The sequence below is a fragment of the Erythrolamprus reginae genome, chromosome 2 (assembly GCF_031021105.1).
Source record: "Erythrolamprus reginae isolate rEryReg1 chromosome 2, rEryReg1.hap1, whole genome shotgun sequence".
In the NCBI taxonomy this organism is placed as follows: Eukaryota; Metazoa; Chordata; class Lepidosauria; order Squamata; family Dipsadidae; genus Erythrolamprus; species Erythrolamprus reginae.
This window is the reverse complement of record NC_091951.1, coordinates 86865499-86878673: the sequence shown is the minus strand read 5'-3', so window position 1 is coordinate 86878673 and position 13175 is coordinate 86865499. Positions and strand designations below refer to the sequence as shown.

The 13175-nt window shown below is 46.0% G+C and overlaps 1 protein-coding gene across 14 annotated transcripts in view; it reads right to left on the bottom strand.

The window, feature by feature from the left end:
* The window catches only part of VGLL4 (vestigial like family member 4), a 134814-nt gene that overhangs the window by 40611 nt on the left and 81028 nt on the right, over nt 1–13175 (bottom strand). For 4 of the 14 annotated variants that reach the window (XM_070738588.1, XM_070738590.1, XM_070738589.1 and 1 more), the window contains 4 exons: nt 10363–10500; nt 7872–8065; nt 5269–5433; nt 3462–4425 (listed from right to left, as the gene is read on the bottom strand). The exons of 4 other annotated variants lie outside the window; for them this stretch is intronic. In XM_070738588.1, the coding sequence (XP_070594689.1) occupies nt 3809–4425; nt 5269–5433; nt 7872–8065; nt 10363–10500 (1114 nt within the window). In that variant the 3' untranslated portion in view covers nt 3462–3808. Of the gene's footprint in view, nt 1–1113; nt 1214–3461; nt 4426–5268; nt 5434–7871; nt 8066–10362; nt 10501–13175 lie in introns of those variants that run through there. 6 more of the 14 variants (XM_070738593.1, XM_070738592.1, XM_070738595.1 and 3 more) reach the window with 4 other exon arrangements.

The following is a 13175-nucleotide window of genomic DNA, read 5'->3' as shown; positions in this document are numbered from 1 at the left end:
TTCAGTTGGGGAATTCTGGGAGTTGAAGTCCACACTTCTTAAAGTTGCCAAGCTTGAAAAAGCAATGCAGTGGCAGAAGGGCTACTCTCTGCCTCTCAAATTTTGATATGACCTCTTGACGACACTACGTGCTTCTCAATTATTTAAATGGCTTTGTACAAGTTCTTCTGAAGTCTGCTTTTGATTATTCTCAAATTAGTCCATATACTAAAGTGTCAAAATAAATGTCTTTTCCTAGTCTTTTCCTAGCATCGCTCTCATGTTGCAGGCTTGTATTTCCTTATTCTCTGGACATTGGACAATTCAGGGGGGCCTTATCCAGGGCTTTAAAGTCTCTTAAGGAGAATTAATGACGCCCACACAGACCATCCAAGCTACTTCCTCCACCCAGATAAAACCCCCCACCCACATGGAACATCAGATGTATAAGTCGTGTTTGAAGTGTGGTTTGGAGGAGGCGTTTGACGGCCCAGGAGAGCTATACGCATTGCAGGGCCAAGCCCTGTATTCCAAATGGGGGGAAAACATTTGTAGCCTTGCTGAAACCATCAGAGGGAGGAACCTCTGGCCAGGACAAGCCGTATGTGAATCTGTTTAAAAGACGATACAAGCTTCTCGCCTTAGCTTGAAACAAATGCAGAATTACATGCTCAAGTTGGTCACGTGGCGATAACAACACTGCCTTGCCTGCTGAGCCGATCGGAAAGACAACAACCACAAATTTGTGTATGTTAAATCAGGCACACACAAAAAACCAAGCTCGATTTTGCTGCTCATAAGTTGCTCTCGGTGTCCTGCTTGTTTGTTCCTTTCAGGGGAAGAGGAAGGTAAGGAAAGGTGGTGGAAGTATGAAGCTGGTATATATTTGGGAAGAAAAGCAGGGCTGCCTTCTCCCTACGCTCCTCCCTCTCCTCCCCTCCCCACATTAGTAAGCTACTGATCCACTCTTACACTTCTTTGTACAACACTTAAAGAGTTTAAATGAATTGCAGCTGAAAATATGGCACTGCCATCTGGTTTTAAACAGGGAGATCTAGTTTGAAAAACAAAGAGCCAGGGTGAAAAAGGAGTCTTCTCTCTCTCCCCCCCCCTTTTTTTCTTTTTTGTACTAACCTCACTTTAATCATTGCCAAAGAGCATGAAGACAGCCCTGCGTCCTCCCACAAGAAAGCCTTGGGCCTCACAAACTTGGCAAGCTCTCTCCCCGCACAAACAGCTCAGCAGGCAGAAGGCCCTGTCAGAATAAGAGTCCCTGCCTTTCTCTCTCTCTCTCTCTCTCCCCCTGGCTGGGAAGCTGCACATAAGCAGGCGGTCAAGCCAGGGAGGATGGGCACTGTCGTTTTGTAGTGGCCGCTCTTCCTTTTCTTTTCCGGAGCAAGGAAGTCTCCGTCCAAGGCAGCCAGGCGGAATCTCTCTTTCCCAGGGAAAAAGAAAACTGCACTCCCTCTTGCCATGGAGATCGATTAGCTAGTGGCTAAGAGATGATGAATAGAGGGAGGGAGGGAGGGAGAGAGGGAGAGAGAGAGAGAAGCCAGAGGCAGGCATGCTTCCAGCCCCCAAGCCTGAGATATGGAGGTTTTACTGTAATTCACATGGCAGAGAGAGGGGGGGGGGGAAATGGCCATTTGGCCCTCTGCCTAGAATAGCCACGTGATTATTTTTTCCCTTCCCATTCTTTTCAATTGCCCTGCAAGGTTTGCCCGCTGTGTGTTTTTTTTTAAAGGCTCACATTCACTGCAAGTGCGCACTTTTTAACTGGCAACAAAATGTACGGCTACCTTTGGAACAATGCGGCATACCATACATAAGCTGGCCTGTCTGATCCTTTGTGAATACAGTCACTTGGCACTGTACTGTCAGCATATATTCAGCAAAAAGGCCTGGGACATCTTTACAAAGCTTTTTGTATTCCTTTCGCAGAAAAAGCTAGCACCGCCACAGTTCTGGAAATGGTCCGAATTCATATATAATTTCAATTTCAAATGCCAACTTAAACACCATATCCATTTTCCAGCTGAAAATTACAGGGGCATCTTTTTGGAGGCAGAGAGGGAGAGAGAGAGGGAGGAAGACTTATATTGTACTTAGATACTTAGATATCAGGAAAGCTACAGAAATCTCTGGTCATAATGTGGACTTCTGCAGCCCAACTATGGCAGACCTAATCTTGCTGAGAACATAAGTTTTCCAGCATGGATTAATGTAATAGAGCACAGATTAAAAGAACAAGTTAAAGAGACTGCTTGCTCGACTATAACTCCAAGAAGAGCTAATGTACACAGTTGCAATCTATATTAAGTAGGATCAATTTGCATGTAAGTTACCAAGATGGTTGCTACCAAACAGTCCTCCCCAGGCTTCGCTGCAAAATAAATTTATTGTACATAAGGGAACAATCACTTACACCGCTTTTTAAAAAAACCAGAACAGTACTGTAATCCTCATTTGATGGCCATGATTGGGACCAGAATTGCTATTACTAAGCAAAAGCTAAGTGAGTCATCACATGGTCCTTTTTATGACAGTAAACAAATAACGTGGCCATTAAGTGAATCGAGTTTCCCTCATTGGCGTTGCCCGTCAGCTGGAAAGGTTGCAAATGGCAATCTGCTGTGACCCCAGGAAGCTGCAACCATTGCAAACACATGTCAGTTGCTAGGCATCTAAATTCCAATTCCATGACCTTGGGGATGCTACAATAGTGACAAGTATCAGGACCACCCACAAATCACTCTTCAGTACTGTTTGAACTTTGAACAGTTGCTAAATGGATGGTTGTAAATTGAGGACTGTCTGTAGAGTTGTGGGAATTTCTGTAAAAATAAGAAAATGGCATAAACCTAGCATTGTGGGTAGTAAATCGATACAAACTGATCTAGGGAAGATGTGAAGCTGTGCGGTTTAATAGATAACATTGTATAGGCAGCACCTAATTCAGCATTGTGTCTATTCTCCTGAATAGTTTCTATATTGTTTCTAGAAGAATATTCAACCTTGTTGTCCTCAGTGTTCTCAGACAATAATCAGCCTGAAAAGGATTTGGAAGAATAACTGTTCTTACCCAATGTATTTATCTGTTTTATATAAAACCTGATATATTCTTGCAAAATCTTAGGGAAATAGCCAGTTAGGTCTAGTGGTTAAGGCTAAAAACCAGAAGGGCTGTGAGTTTTAGTACTCCAATTTAGGTATGAAAGTTGGGTGATTTTGGGTTGATCACTCTCTCTCCGCACAACCCACCTCACAGGGTTGCTGTTGATGGGAAAAACAGGAGGAAGGAGTATTATATGTTTGCCACCTTGAGTTACTTTATCACTTTATAAGGTGGGCTAATAAAAATCTAATAATGTCAACAGGATTGAAAGGTCCTATCCAGACATTTGTACCAACAGGGGAAGATAAATATGTTTCACACATTATGCATTTGCAGCAGAGGCGGAATAACGACACGGACACAGAGCTGGATTTAAAACTGGGTCATTTTTATTAATTAAATTATAATTAATTGAATTTAACCTAACATGGACCCGCAGTGGTCAACCGAATTACTTCCGGGGCGGAAATGACAACATAAAAATATCCAGGGCAACATATGGGCGTAGCTCCATGCTGATCCAGGTGAAAGGGCTGCACCTTCCCCTGGATCCCAGCCATGCCATGCCATGCATGTGGGCGGTCTCGCCGTTCAACCCCTGAAAGGGGATAGAAATGGGCGAGTCTGTCAATCATCCCCAAAGATGCCCAACAAAGAACACGCAGTTGCTAAACACCACCCAATTTCCGCCCCTAACCTGCCATGGAGTGGGGGTCAGATTTCTATCTTGGCCCCCCCGACTCCCCCCTCTACCTGCCTCAGCTCACGCAGGGACCTATGCAGGTCCTGTAAAAAGATGGCGTTCCCATGTTCTGACAGGTGAGCGCCGTCAGCGTGGAAAAGAGACGGCTCACCAACAGTGATATTGGGATGGGAAACCACTACCCCACCCAACTCTCTAACCAACTTGCCAACGGCCCTATTAACCCTTCTCCTGGTCTTGTGAATGGCCCTAGGGGAAATGGCGTCCTTCCAAACGATCCTCTGGAGAATCTCGGACCATACCACTTGTGTGGCTGGCCAAGCCATGCGAAGAGCATGCAGGTCTTCGCGGACCTGGTTAATCAATGCCTGACCACCCATTATACCCAGGTCATTGCCGCCCAGGTGCAAGACCAACCACCTGGGTGCAACCACGTTGTGGCCCCCTCCCAGGAGCAGGGGGAGGAGCTCTTTCCACCGCAGGCCTCTTCTTCCCAGCCAGGCGATGTTGACCCAACGGTCCAAAGACAGCTGGGTCCCCACGGCGGATCTTGCTGCAGAGCGGCCAGCCCAAAAGATTATACTGTTGCCACACAGCAACGCCGTCGGTCTCACCCCGTGGGGGCCATCTGGAAGAGGGCAGAGAAAGGTTACCTAGTGTGAAATCCCGCTCTACCATCCCACCCGACCTCCAGCGACCAATCTCCCGGATCCTGTGACCCGGGAACCCGGACACTGCTGCACTAGTGGCAGCCCCAATACGGAACGAATGCGTTCCGTACCAAGGCCAATCGCGACTAGCGCCCTTGTCATAATTGCTCAAAATTAATAGCGGGTGAGTGGGGAACCATCCTGATGACTAAAAAGGTATCCCTGACCCGCTCCTCTCAGACTACAAAAGGAAGAAAGGGCTGCCACCGGAGAGACAGACTGATCGGTGGCGGCCGTCAACTCTATCCTAAACCCCCTACCTAACTGGTCAATTTTAGATTGTCTCACCAATAGGGAGACCCCCATATCCCCAAATTGAAGGTCCGAGAACTGGAAGGCTCAAAGCGACCTGTCTCCGCGAGAGGAGGCTAAAGCCTCGCTAACCCAAAGGGCCCCGAAAAACATCACACTGGCGACCGCCTGAAAAAGGCGGGCCTCATACAGAGAGGCGCACAGGCTGTTCCAAACACCATTAATGCGGGACAGCTGCTGTACAGTTAGTGCCTGTCTACTGTCCACCGGGGGCGCAGGTCGCTCCCTAACCCACCCCTCCAGCATCTTCCGAATGCGGAAATCGCTAGAGGAGTCAGGAAAGCCACTGGCCTTAGAAAGAAAGGACAGGCCTGCCAGTCTAGCCCTAATAGTTCGTACCAATAGGCCGCGCTGCTTAAGCAAAACGCAGAACTCTATCAGATGATCAACCGGGATCGGCCAGGTAAATGAGTAACCCCTAGATTGTCTAAATTCCCAAAACTCCTTACCTGAGTTTTGATATGACCTGAAGGTGCCGGGCGCTACCGAGAGGGCCATGGTCCTGCCTGCCTCAATCTTCCACTGCTCATGAGCCTGCCCAGGCTGTACAGGTGGCCAGGGAAGACTTCCGGTGACGCGTGAGCCCACATAGCCAGCGTCCGGAACCTGCCCAACTGAGCACGGGACAAGGCGTCAGCGATCCCATTATCAAGCCCGGGGATATGCCGGGCCAGAAACAATGCATTTAGAGACAAAGACCTGTGCACAAAATGGCGGACAAGCTGCATAACCCTGTCATTCTTGGAAGACAGGGCATTCACAACGTGGACAACAGCCAGGTTGTCACACCAAAAGTGCACAGTTTTGTCCCTAAATTGCTCTCCCCACAGCTCTAAACCTACTATCAGTGGGAAGAGCTCCAAGAAAGTCAAATCCTTGACCACTGGAGAGGCCCTCCATTCCAGAGGCCACATAGAATAGCACCACCGGTCGCCCAAAATAACTCCGAACCCACAGGTCCCCGCGGCGTCTGAACACAATTGCAACTCAGCTTCCAATAGAAGCTCGTGCCTCCAAAAGGACAGACCGTTAAAGTGGGCTAAAAAGACCCGCCATACGTGCAGGTCAACTCTGACCCCGGCACGTAAGCGCGTTCGATGATGGGGCAAATGGAGCCCCTTCATTGCCGTATACACACGCTCGGAAAAAACCCTGCCGGGGGCCACCACCCAGCAGGCAAAATTAAGTAACCTGGCTAATTCCTGAAGCTGGCGAAGGGTCATCTTATGGCTAGCTAATACTTTGTCTAATTTACCCTGTATCTTGAGTAGCTTTTCTGGCGGCAATCTACAAGATCGCTCAACAGATTCCAATTCAATACCCAAAAAGGTGATCCTGGTGGTGGGGCCCTCGGTCTTTTTGGGGGCCAAAGGGATCGCCAAATGAGCACAAAGGGTCTCAAAGGCCGACATCAGAGCCAAACATTGCTCAGAATGCGCGGGCCCAGCCAGCAGGAAATCATCAAGGTAATGAATTACGGAACCCAGATCGGAACACCTCCTGAGCGCCCATTCCAAGAAGGTGCTAAAGCTCTCGAACAGAGAGCAAGATATGGAGCAGCCCTTCGGCAGTGTTCTATCCACATAATAGCCACCTTCAAAGTGGAAACCCAGGAGCTCGAAATCATCCGGGTGTATGGGAAGGAGCTGGAATGCAGACTTAATGTCACATTTACCCAACACCACACTTCCTAACCATGGCCACCGCTCCAACACCACACTTCCTAACCATGGCCACCGCCGCGTCAAAGGACGCATAGCGAACTGAGCAACGCTCATCAGGAATGAAATCATTCACTGATTCTCCCTTTGGGAAGGACAAGTGGTGAATCAACCAAAATTCACCACTGGCCTTCTTGGGAACCACCCCCAGGGGGGGACACCCGAAGAGCTGGCGAAGGCGGGCACGGGAAGGGGCCCAGTACCCTGCCCTCGGCCACCTCCTTCTGAAGTTTAGCCCTAATGATATCTTCATGACCCACAACCGACTTGAGATTGCTGGACATGAAGGCCCTCCTAGGCCCAAAATATGGTATCCTAAAACCTTCTGTAAAACCCTGCAGGAGCGCAGCCACGCTCCTGCAAGGGTGATACTCTTTAAGCATTTCTTCCAGTACCCTTAGCCTAATTGGGCTGGGGCCCTTTTTCTCCCAGAGAGCAGCGGCCGCTTAGACGGCCCAGCCCCGTCCTTCCTATCCTTGTTACCCTTCAGCCTGGTGCAAGCACTAGTAGCGTGGGAGCCCCCGCAGTTCCCACATGTGTGTCTGAACCTGCATGAGGGACGAAAACACAACCCTTTGGCTGCAAATTAATGACACGGCGGGGCAGGCTTCGTCCCAGCTCCCCCACTTGCCTGGGCCACTGGCGTCACCGCTAGCTCGTCCTCCATGTAGTGACCGCTGTCCGTGCGGTCGCCACCCCTGGCCCGTGCAAGCTGTGTCGCGTTGAACCACAAATCAGGGACCACCATGTCCCAAGGTAGCATGGGATCAAACACCACGCGCATTCTAAATGCTTCATCGTACTGCCGCCAGACCGTACCCTTGTACTCAAAATGAGCACGGGCGATGAGGTCATTGTATTTGATCATAGAGGCAGCCCGTGTGGGCTCCCTCTGAATGACCACAGACATATAGGTTAAAAAGGCGTACAGCCAAGAGCTGAAACACCTGTTAACCTTGACCTTCTTGGGCTTATCAGCCTTTGCTTCCTCCTCTTTTTCCTTTTTAGGGACTTCCCTGTTAAGGAGGGAGAAAAAGTCAACATATTCTCCCTTCCAAATCCACTCCCTAATGGAGGGATGCAAGTGAAACCCCAAAGGGGTGGAGGGCAACCCCCACGGAATGGCCACCGCCCGCACGGAAGCCAGAGGATCCGGTACTGAGGGAGCCCCCCTGTTCCCCACACCCGTCTCCGCCGAGGGCCCTAAAGCCATCACAGGGCCGGATTAACCATGGTGTATGAGTTGACCCCACTCCCCGAAGCTGGTGGCACAAAAGCCTGTCCGGATAAAAGGAGGGGCGGTGTGTATGTTGGGTGCACAACTGCCTCACCTGACACCATAGGACTAGGTGTCCTCCATGGAGATCCTGTTACGATTGAACCAGTTGCTGCTGTCATCCGCCCAGTCTGGGCCGCCGCTTCACTCGGTGGCCGTCCAAGGGCCGCAGGAGCCGACGGGACTGGGCCCCTTAGCCCGTACACCGACCGACATCGCGCCTCCACCTCATCCAATCGTTCTATCACCCTAGACCAAGCATGGGCAGGCAAGTTAGAGTCGCTCGCTGGAGAATCCTGGCGCCTACCCCACCCCCCTGCCTGGCCCGATTCTGGGCCTCCTCCTGGGCCAGCCGGGCCCGAACCGAGGGCCTCATGGCTCTTCTAGGCCGAGCCACTGTCTCCGGGGCCGGAGGCAAAGCCTTTTGCCTCTTAGGAGCCATTAGATGTATTTATTATTATTGTGTGTCTATTAATAACAACACTATTATTTTATTATATTATAATTAAAGTTTTTCTTCTTTTTTTAATCTAACACTCCTGCCTGAAAGGCGGGGGTGGTGGGGGAGACTCCCTTTCGAAACCTACTGTTTCTGTGTGATCAAACTGAACATTAAGATTGAAAATGCAGGTTGTCCTCAACTTACAACAGTTTATTTAGTAACTATTCAAAGTTAATAATGACATTGAAAAAAGTGACTAATAACTGTTTTTCAGACTGTTGCATAACTTTCATGGTGAAATTGACCATCCTCAAAACTCAGACACTTAGCAAATTGACTCATATTTAGGAGGATTGCAGTATCCAGGACTCATGTGAACCCTTTTGCAAATTTCTGACAAGCAAAGTCAATGGGAAAGCCAAATTCACTTAACAAATGTGCTACTAACATAATAACTGCAGTGATTCAAGCAACAATTTATTTATTTATTACTTAGATTTGTATGCCGCCCCTCTCCGAAGACTCGGGGCGGCTCACAACATGTAAAAAACAAATCATAAGCAATCAGACAAATTTAAAATATTTAAATATTTAAAAACCCCATATGCTAGCAGACATTTGTGGCAAGAAAGGTTGTAAAATGAGTGTCTCACTTAGCAACATAAATTTTGAGCCACTGTGGTCGTAAATTGAGAACTATCTGTACACATCTCTGTTCAGCTGATCTCCCCAAATCTATTTAATTATCTTAATAATTAGTTTCCCCCCTATGCATTAGTATATATGCAGACTTATAAAAAGAGGGAAAAACCTACTTTAGACCAAACTCAGCAACTCCTTTCTATGTAGTTTGCTAGGCCACAGTATGGAAGTGATTTGCTTTCTTCCAGGATGGCCTTTTTCAACTTCCAAATCTATCTTACAGCTCTGAGATTTCCTCCTGACTTCCCATTCAAGTATTAATCATATCCAAACCTGCTTAGCTTTCAAGGCCAACAGGTACAGATGTATTGCCTCTGAATTTTAATTTCAGAGGAACTTATGAAAGAATAGTACTGCTAATATTGATCAGAAAATCAATATGAGCAGTACTGAACCCAACTATTTTAATAAAAAATCAAAGCTACTTGGAGAAATTTATAGCACTATGAAAACCACCCTTGTCTTGAATAACTGGCAGTTTTAAAAAAAGAATCAATGGTAGTGTTTTTGTGTGAGGAGCATGTAATGGGTTATAGTATTATTATAAAAGAAAATCAAATCATTTGTAGTCTGGGAAGAAATCTTACTCAACTAAAAGCAAATGTACGGATTCATTCCAGATACTGATTTTATAGCCATTGTCTATAGCAACTGTGTCCATAACATTCTAACTCTCAAGAGGACAACTCTCTGGTAAATGGTACATCTGTCAAACTGCAGGAAACATCTGGGAAATAGCTGAACAGAAGTACCAAATTTATAAGTTTTCCTCCACAGTCACAAAATATAAACTATAATTTTGAAAGAAATTACTTAGCTAGGGTCCTGTACTTATAGGGCAGGGGTGGGCAATTAATTTTCCACAGGGGTCTCTTGAGAAACTGGGACTATTGTGTAGGACTGAACCAACAGAACCAACACATTACTGCAAAGGTGTTTAGGAACACAAACACATACATAAATGAAGAGGGGGAGAAACAGTGAACTTCAAAACAATGCAGTTGTATTGTGTGTTCCAAATAACCCCATGAAGGCGACAGGGAGAGGTCCAGATGTGACCCCAGGGCTGTAAAATGCCCAGGTCTCATAGAAGCATAAGCACTGGATCCACTAAAATAAAAGGAGCACATGAACATGCATGAACTCAACTGGATTTAGTCTTGTTTGTATAGTTCTATGTGATGGGAGACAGCTTAGCTATAGTTTATAGAACAGCTTTCACTCAGAAAAAAACTCTTGTAAATACAAAATTTTATATTTTAAGCTGACTTAAATAAAAGTCTGAAATGCTATGTCCAGCTTCTTGCACTGTCAACATAAATTGTTTTAAAATTAAGAAGAATGGATACTCCGGATTCTAATATCCAAGTTCTTCTGTAAGGTATTTGTGGCACTGCCCTACCTAAATCTTTCTCTGCTGTATTCATTGCTTATTTCTCTGGCTCCGGATCTTTGAAGTCTGTCTGAGTGAGCTCCACCACTGGTCAAAGTAGACACCTTTCTTCCGGTAGAGGTTTCCCTTCTATGAGGAAGCTGGGACCTTAGGAAGACAAGAGTGGAAAATACTCTTTCTCTTTTTTTAAAAAAAATATATATTTATTGGTTATATACATTAAAAACAGGGTACAGAAAAATAAAGGGAAAATATATAATGTACATTCTAGCAATTATAGTTTACTTATATAGCATGCGTGATTGGGGAAGGAGAGGGAAAGAAAGGGAAAGGGATTTAGAAAGAAGGGAAAGAAATACAAGAGGAGGGAAATACTCTTTCTCATGGTCAGATATTCTCATTAAAGAATCTATGGATGGGGAACATGTGGTCCTCCAGTTGTTGATTAATTATGAATTTCAACACACTCTGGAAGATGTTCTAAAACACTTGTTCTCAAACTGAAAGCCTAGGAGCCAGATCTGGCCCATGAGGTGCTTAGATCTGTCCCATGGGCTCACTCTTGAAATAGTGAAGGATCAGCCTGCGGTGCCTCTGCCAGCAAAAACAGCTTGGGAGGGCCACAAGGGACCCCACCCAGGCTCCATTTTCAGCCTCAACCACAATCCTGCAGCTATCTGCTAGTGAAAATGGAGTCCAGATAGGCCGCATGAAGCCTCCCTGAGCTCTATTTTCGCTGGCAAAGGGTTGCAAGAGGCGATCAGAGCAAAAAATGGAGCCTTGATGAATGACGTACAGCTGGTCCCAGCCACTCTGACCAAGCCCAGCCACACAAACGCACACGCGCGCGCGCGCACGCACGCACACACACACAAGGTCAAACACAACCCTAATGCGGCCTTGTTCTAGAAGCCAAAAGAATAGACAATACAAATATTTTAACTTATGTCACAAACAAGTGGCTTGAGGTCCTAATTGGGGGAGGTCCTCCATGCTGAAGGTGGTTAATGGACCAATAGAAGATCCTACCTTCCCTCATGTACATTCTTCCTCTCATTTAGTTATAATCTGTATTTTTATTGCGAATATATATACACCCATGGATATATTATATAACATAAACAACACACATATGATTTTCATGGAATTCATTGCTTTATGTTGATTTCCATTTTTAAGATCATTAAGGAAAATTTTCAAGTTATGAAAATTACCATTGTTTTTCATATATTGATTGTAGTAAGTTTATTAAAGCAGTGTCTATGCCCGTGATAGCAAATCTTTTTTTCCTTGGGTGCCAAAAAAGCATTTGCGTGCACTATCCTCCATGCACGAGTGCCCACACACATAATTCAATTCCTGGAGAGGATAAAAACTGCTTCCCCCACACTCGGAGGCCCTTTGGAGGCCAGAAACAGTCTGTTTCCCAACTTCTGGTGGGCCCAGTAGGCTCGTGTTTCGCCCTACTTAGGCTCCAAAGGCTTCCCTGGAGCCGGGGAGGGTAAAAACGCCATCCCATATCCCCCCAGAGGTTCTCTGGATGCCAAAAACACCCTCCCAGAGCCTCTGTGTAAGCCAAAAATCAGCTGGCCAGCACACACATGCATGTTGGAGCTGACCTAGGGCAATGGCTCCTGTGCCAAGTAGCTGCCAGTAGCAACAAAAAAAAAGTTAGAAAAGAAAGTTAACTGGTTGCAAGAAAAGTTAGACAGAAGCACCTAGATCAGGGCTGTCAAATTCCCAGCCCACGGGCTGGATATGTCATGCTCTGGCCATGCTCACACCTGATTTAGCGAAGGGTGGAAAAGTCCTGATACATCACATGATACTGCTGTAACAATATAAGTTTGATACTCCTGACCCAGATATAATCTCTTTCCTTTTCTTTTCCATCTACTCTGGAATTCCAGGACTGACTGGCCTAAGAATATTAAATTGTGGTTTATGGTTAAGCCAAGATTTTTCTTCCAAATCCACCAACATTTTCACTTCTACTCTTTAGTTGAAGACATTTTTAGAGATGTTGTATGCATTTATCTCCATCTGTTTAAAACATCTGCCTTCTCTTTAAACAATATGGGGTACACAGAAGATCCACTATGAGTAAACAGCAAGTTTGGCTGTTAATCTGTAATTGGTGAAATATTATTATTCCACTGAGTAACTCAGTATTTGTGAGATCCCCCCCCCCCCTGCTTTTTAACATGCTTGCTCAAGGAGATTCAGATTTCCCTGGCAGAATGTAATCCCTAGTTGAGACAGTTATGACATCCACTCTGTTCCACTTCCCTTCTGTTGCCTAAGAAGCAGACTTGGAGGGTTATTTGTGACTTGATTTCCGTTGACTCATTAAAAGTATATGTGAAAGGAAATTCAGGAAATTTGTCATTCCTGCATAACAATATATATTTTCATTAGCAATTAGGTTTATGAAGAAATGATGAGGAAAGTCAAGACTATAAAATTAATATTAAAGCCAACTCTATTGTCTAATCTTTCCACCCCTGGGGAAATAAAGTCCCCCTTTCATATTCTTTTTCAGAAGGTGAACCTGCAGAAAGAAGGAATTTTGTACATAATGTCTAAATGAAAAATTTCCTAGGCCTTTGAAACTGGCTGCAGTACTGAATGTCAGGCAGATGAAGTCATGAAAAACAGATGCTGATGCCCCAGGTAAAGTTGCACCAACTGAATTTCTGCCTGTCATCCACTGAGGAGTCTTCTTGGCCTTCTGCCCCAGAAAGAAATTAGTATTCCCTTTGTTGATGAAACAGAAATTGAAGGCGTAGCAGCAACACTAGACAGAGCAGTTTTAAGTTGAA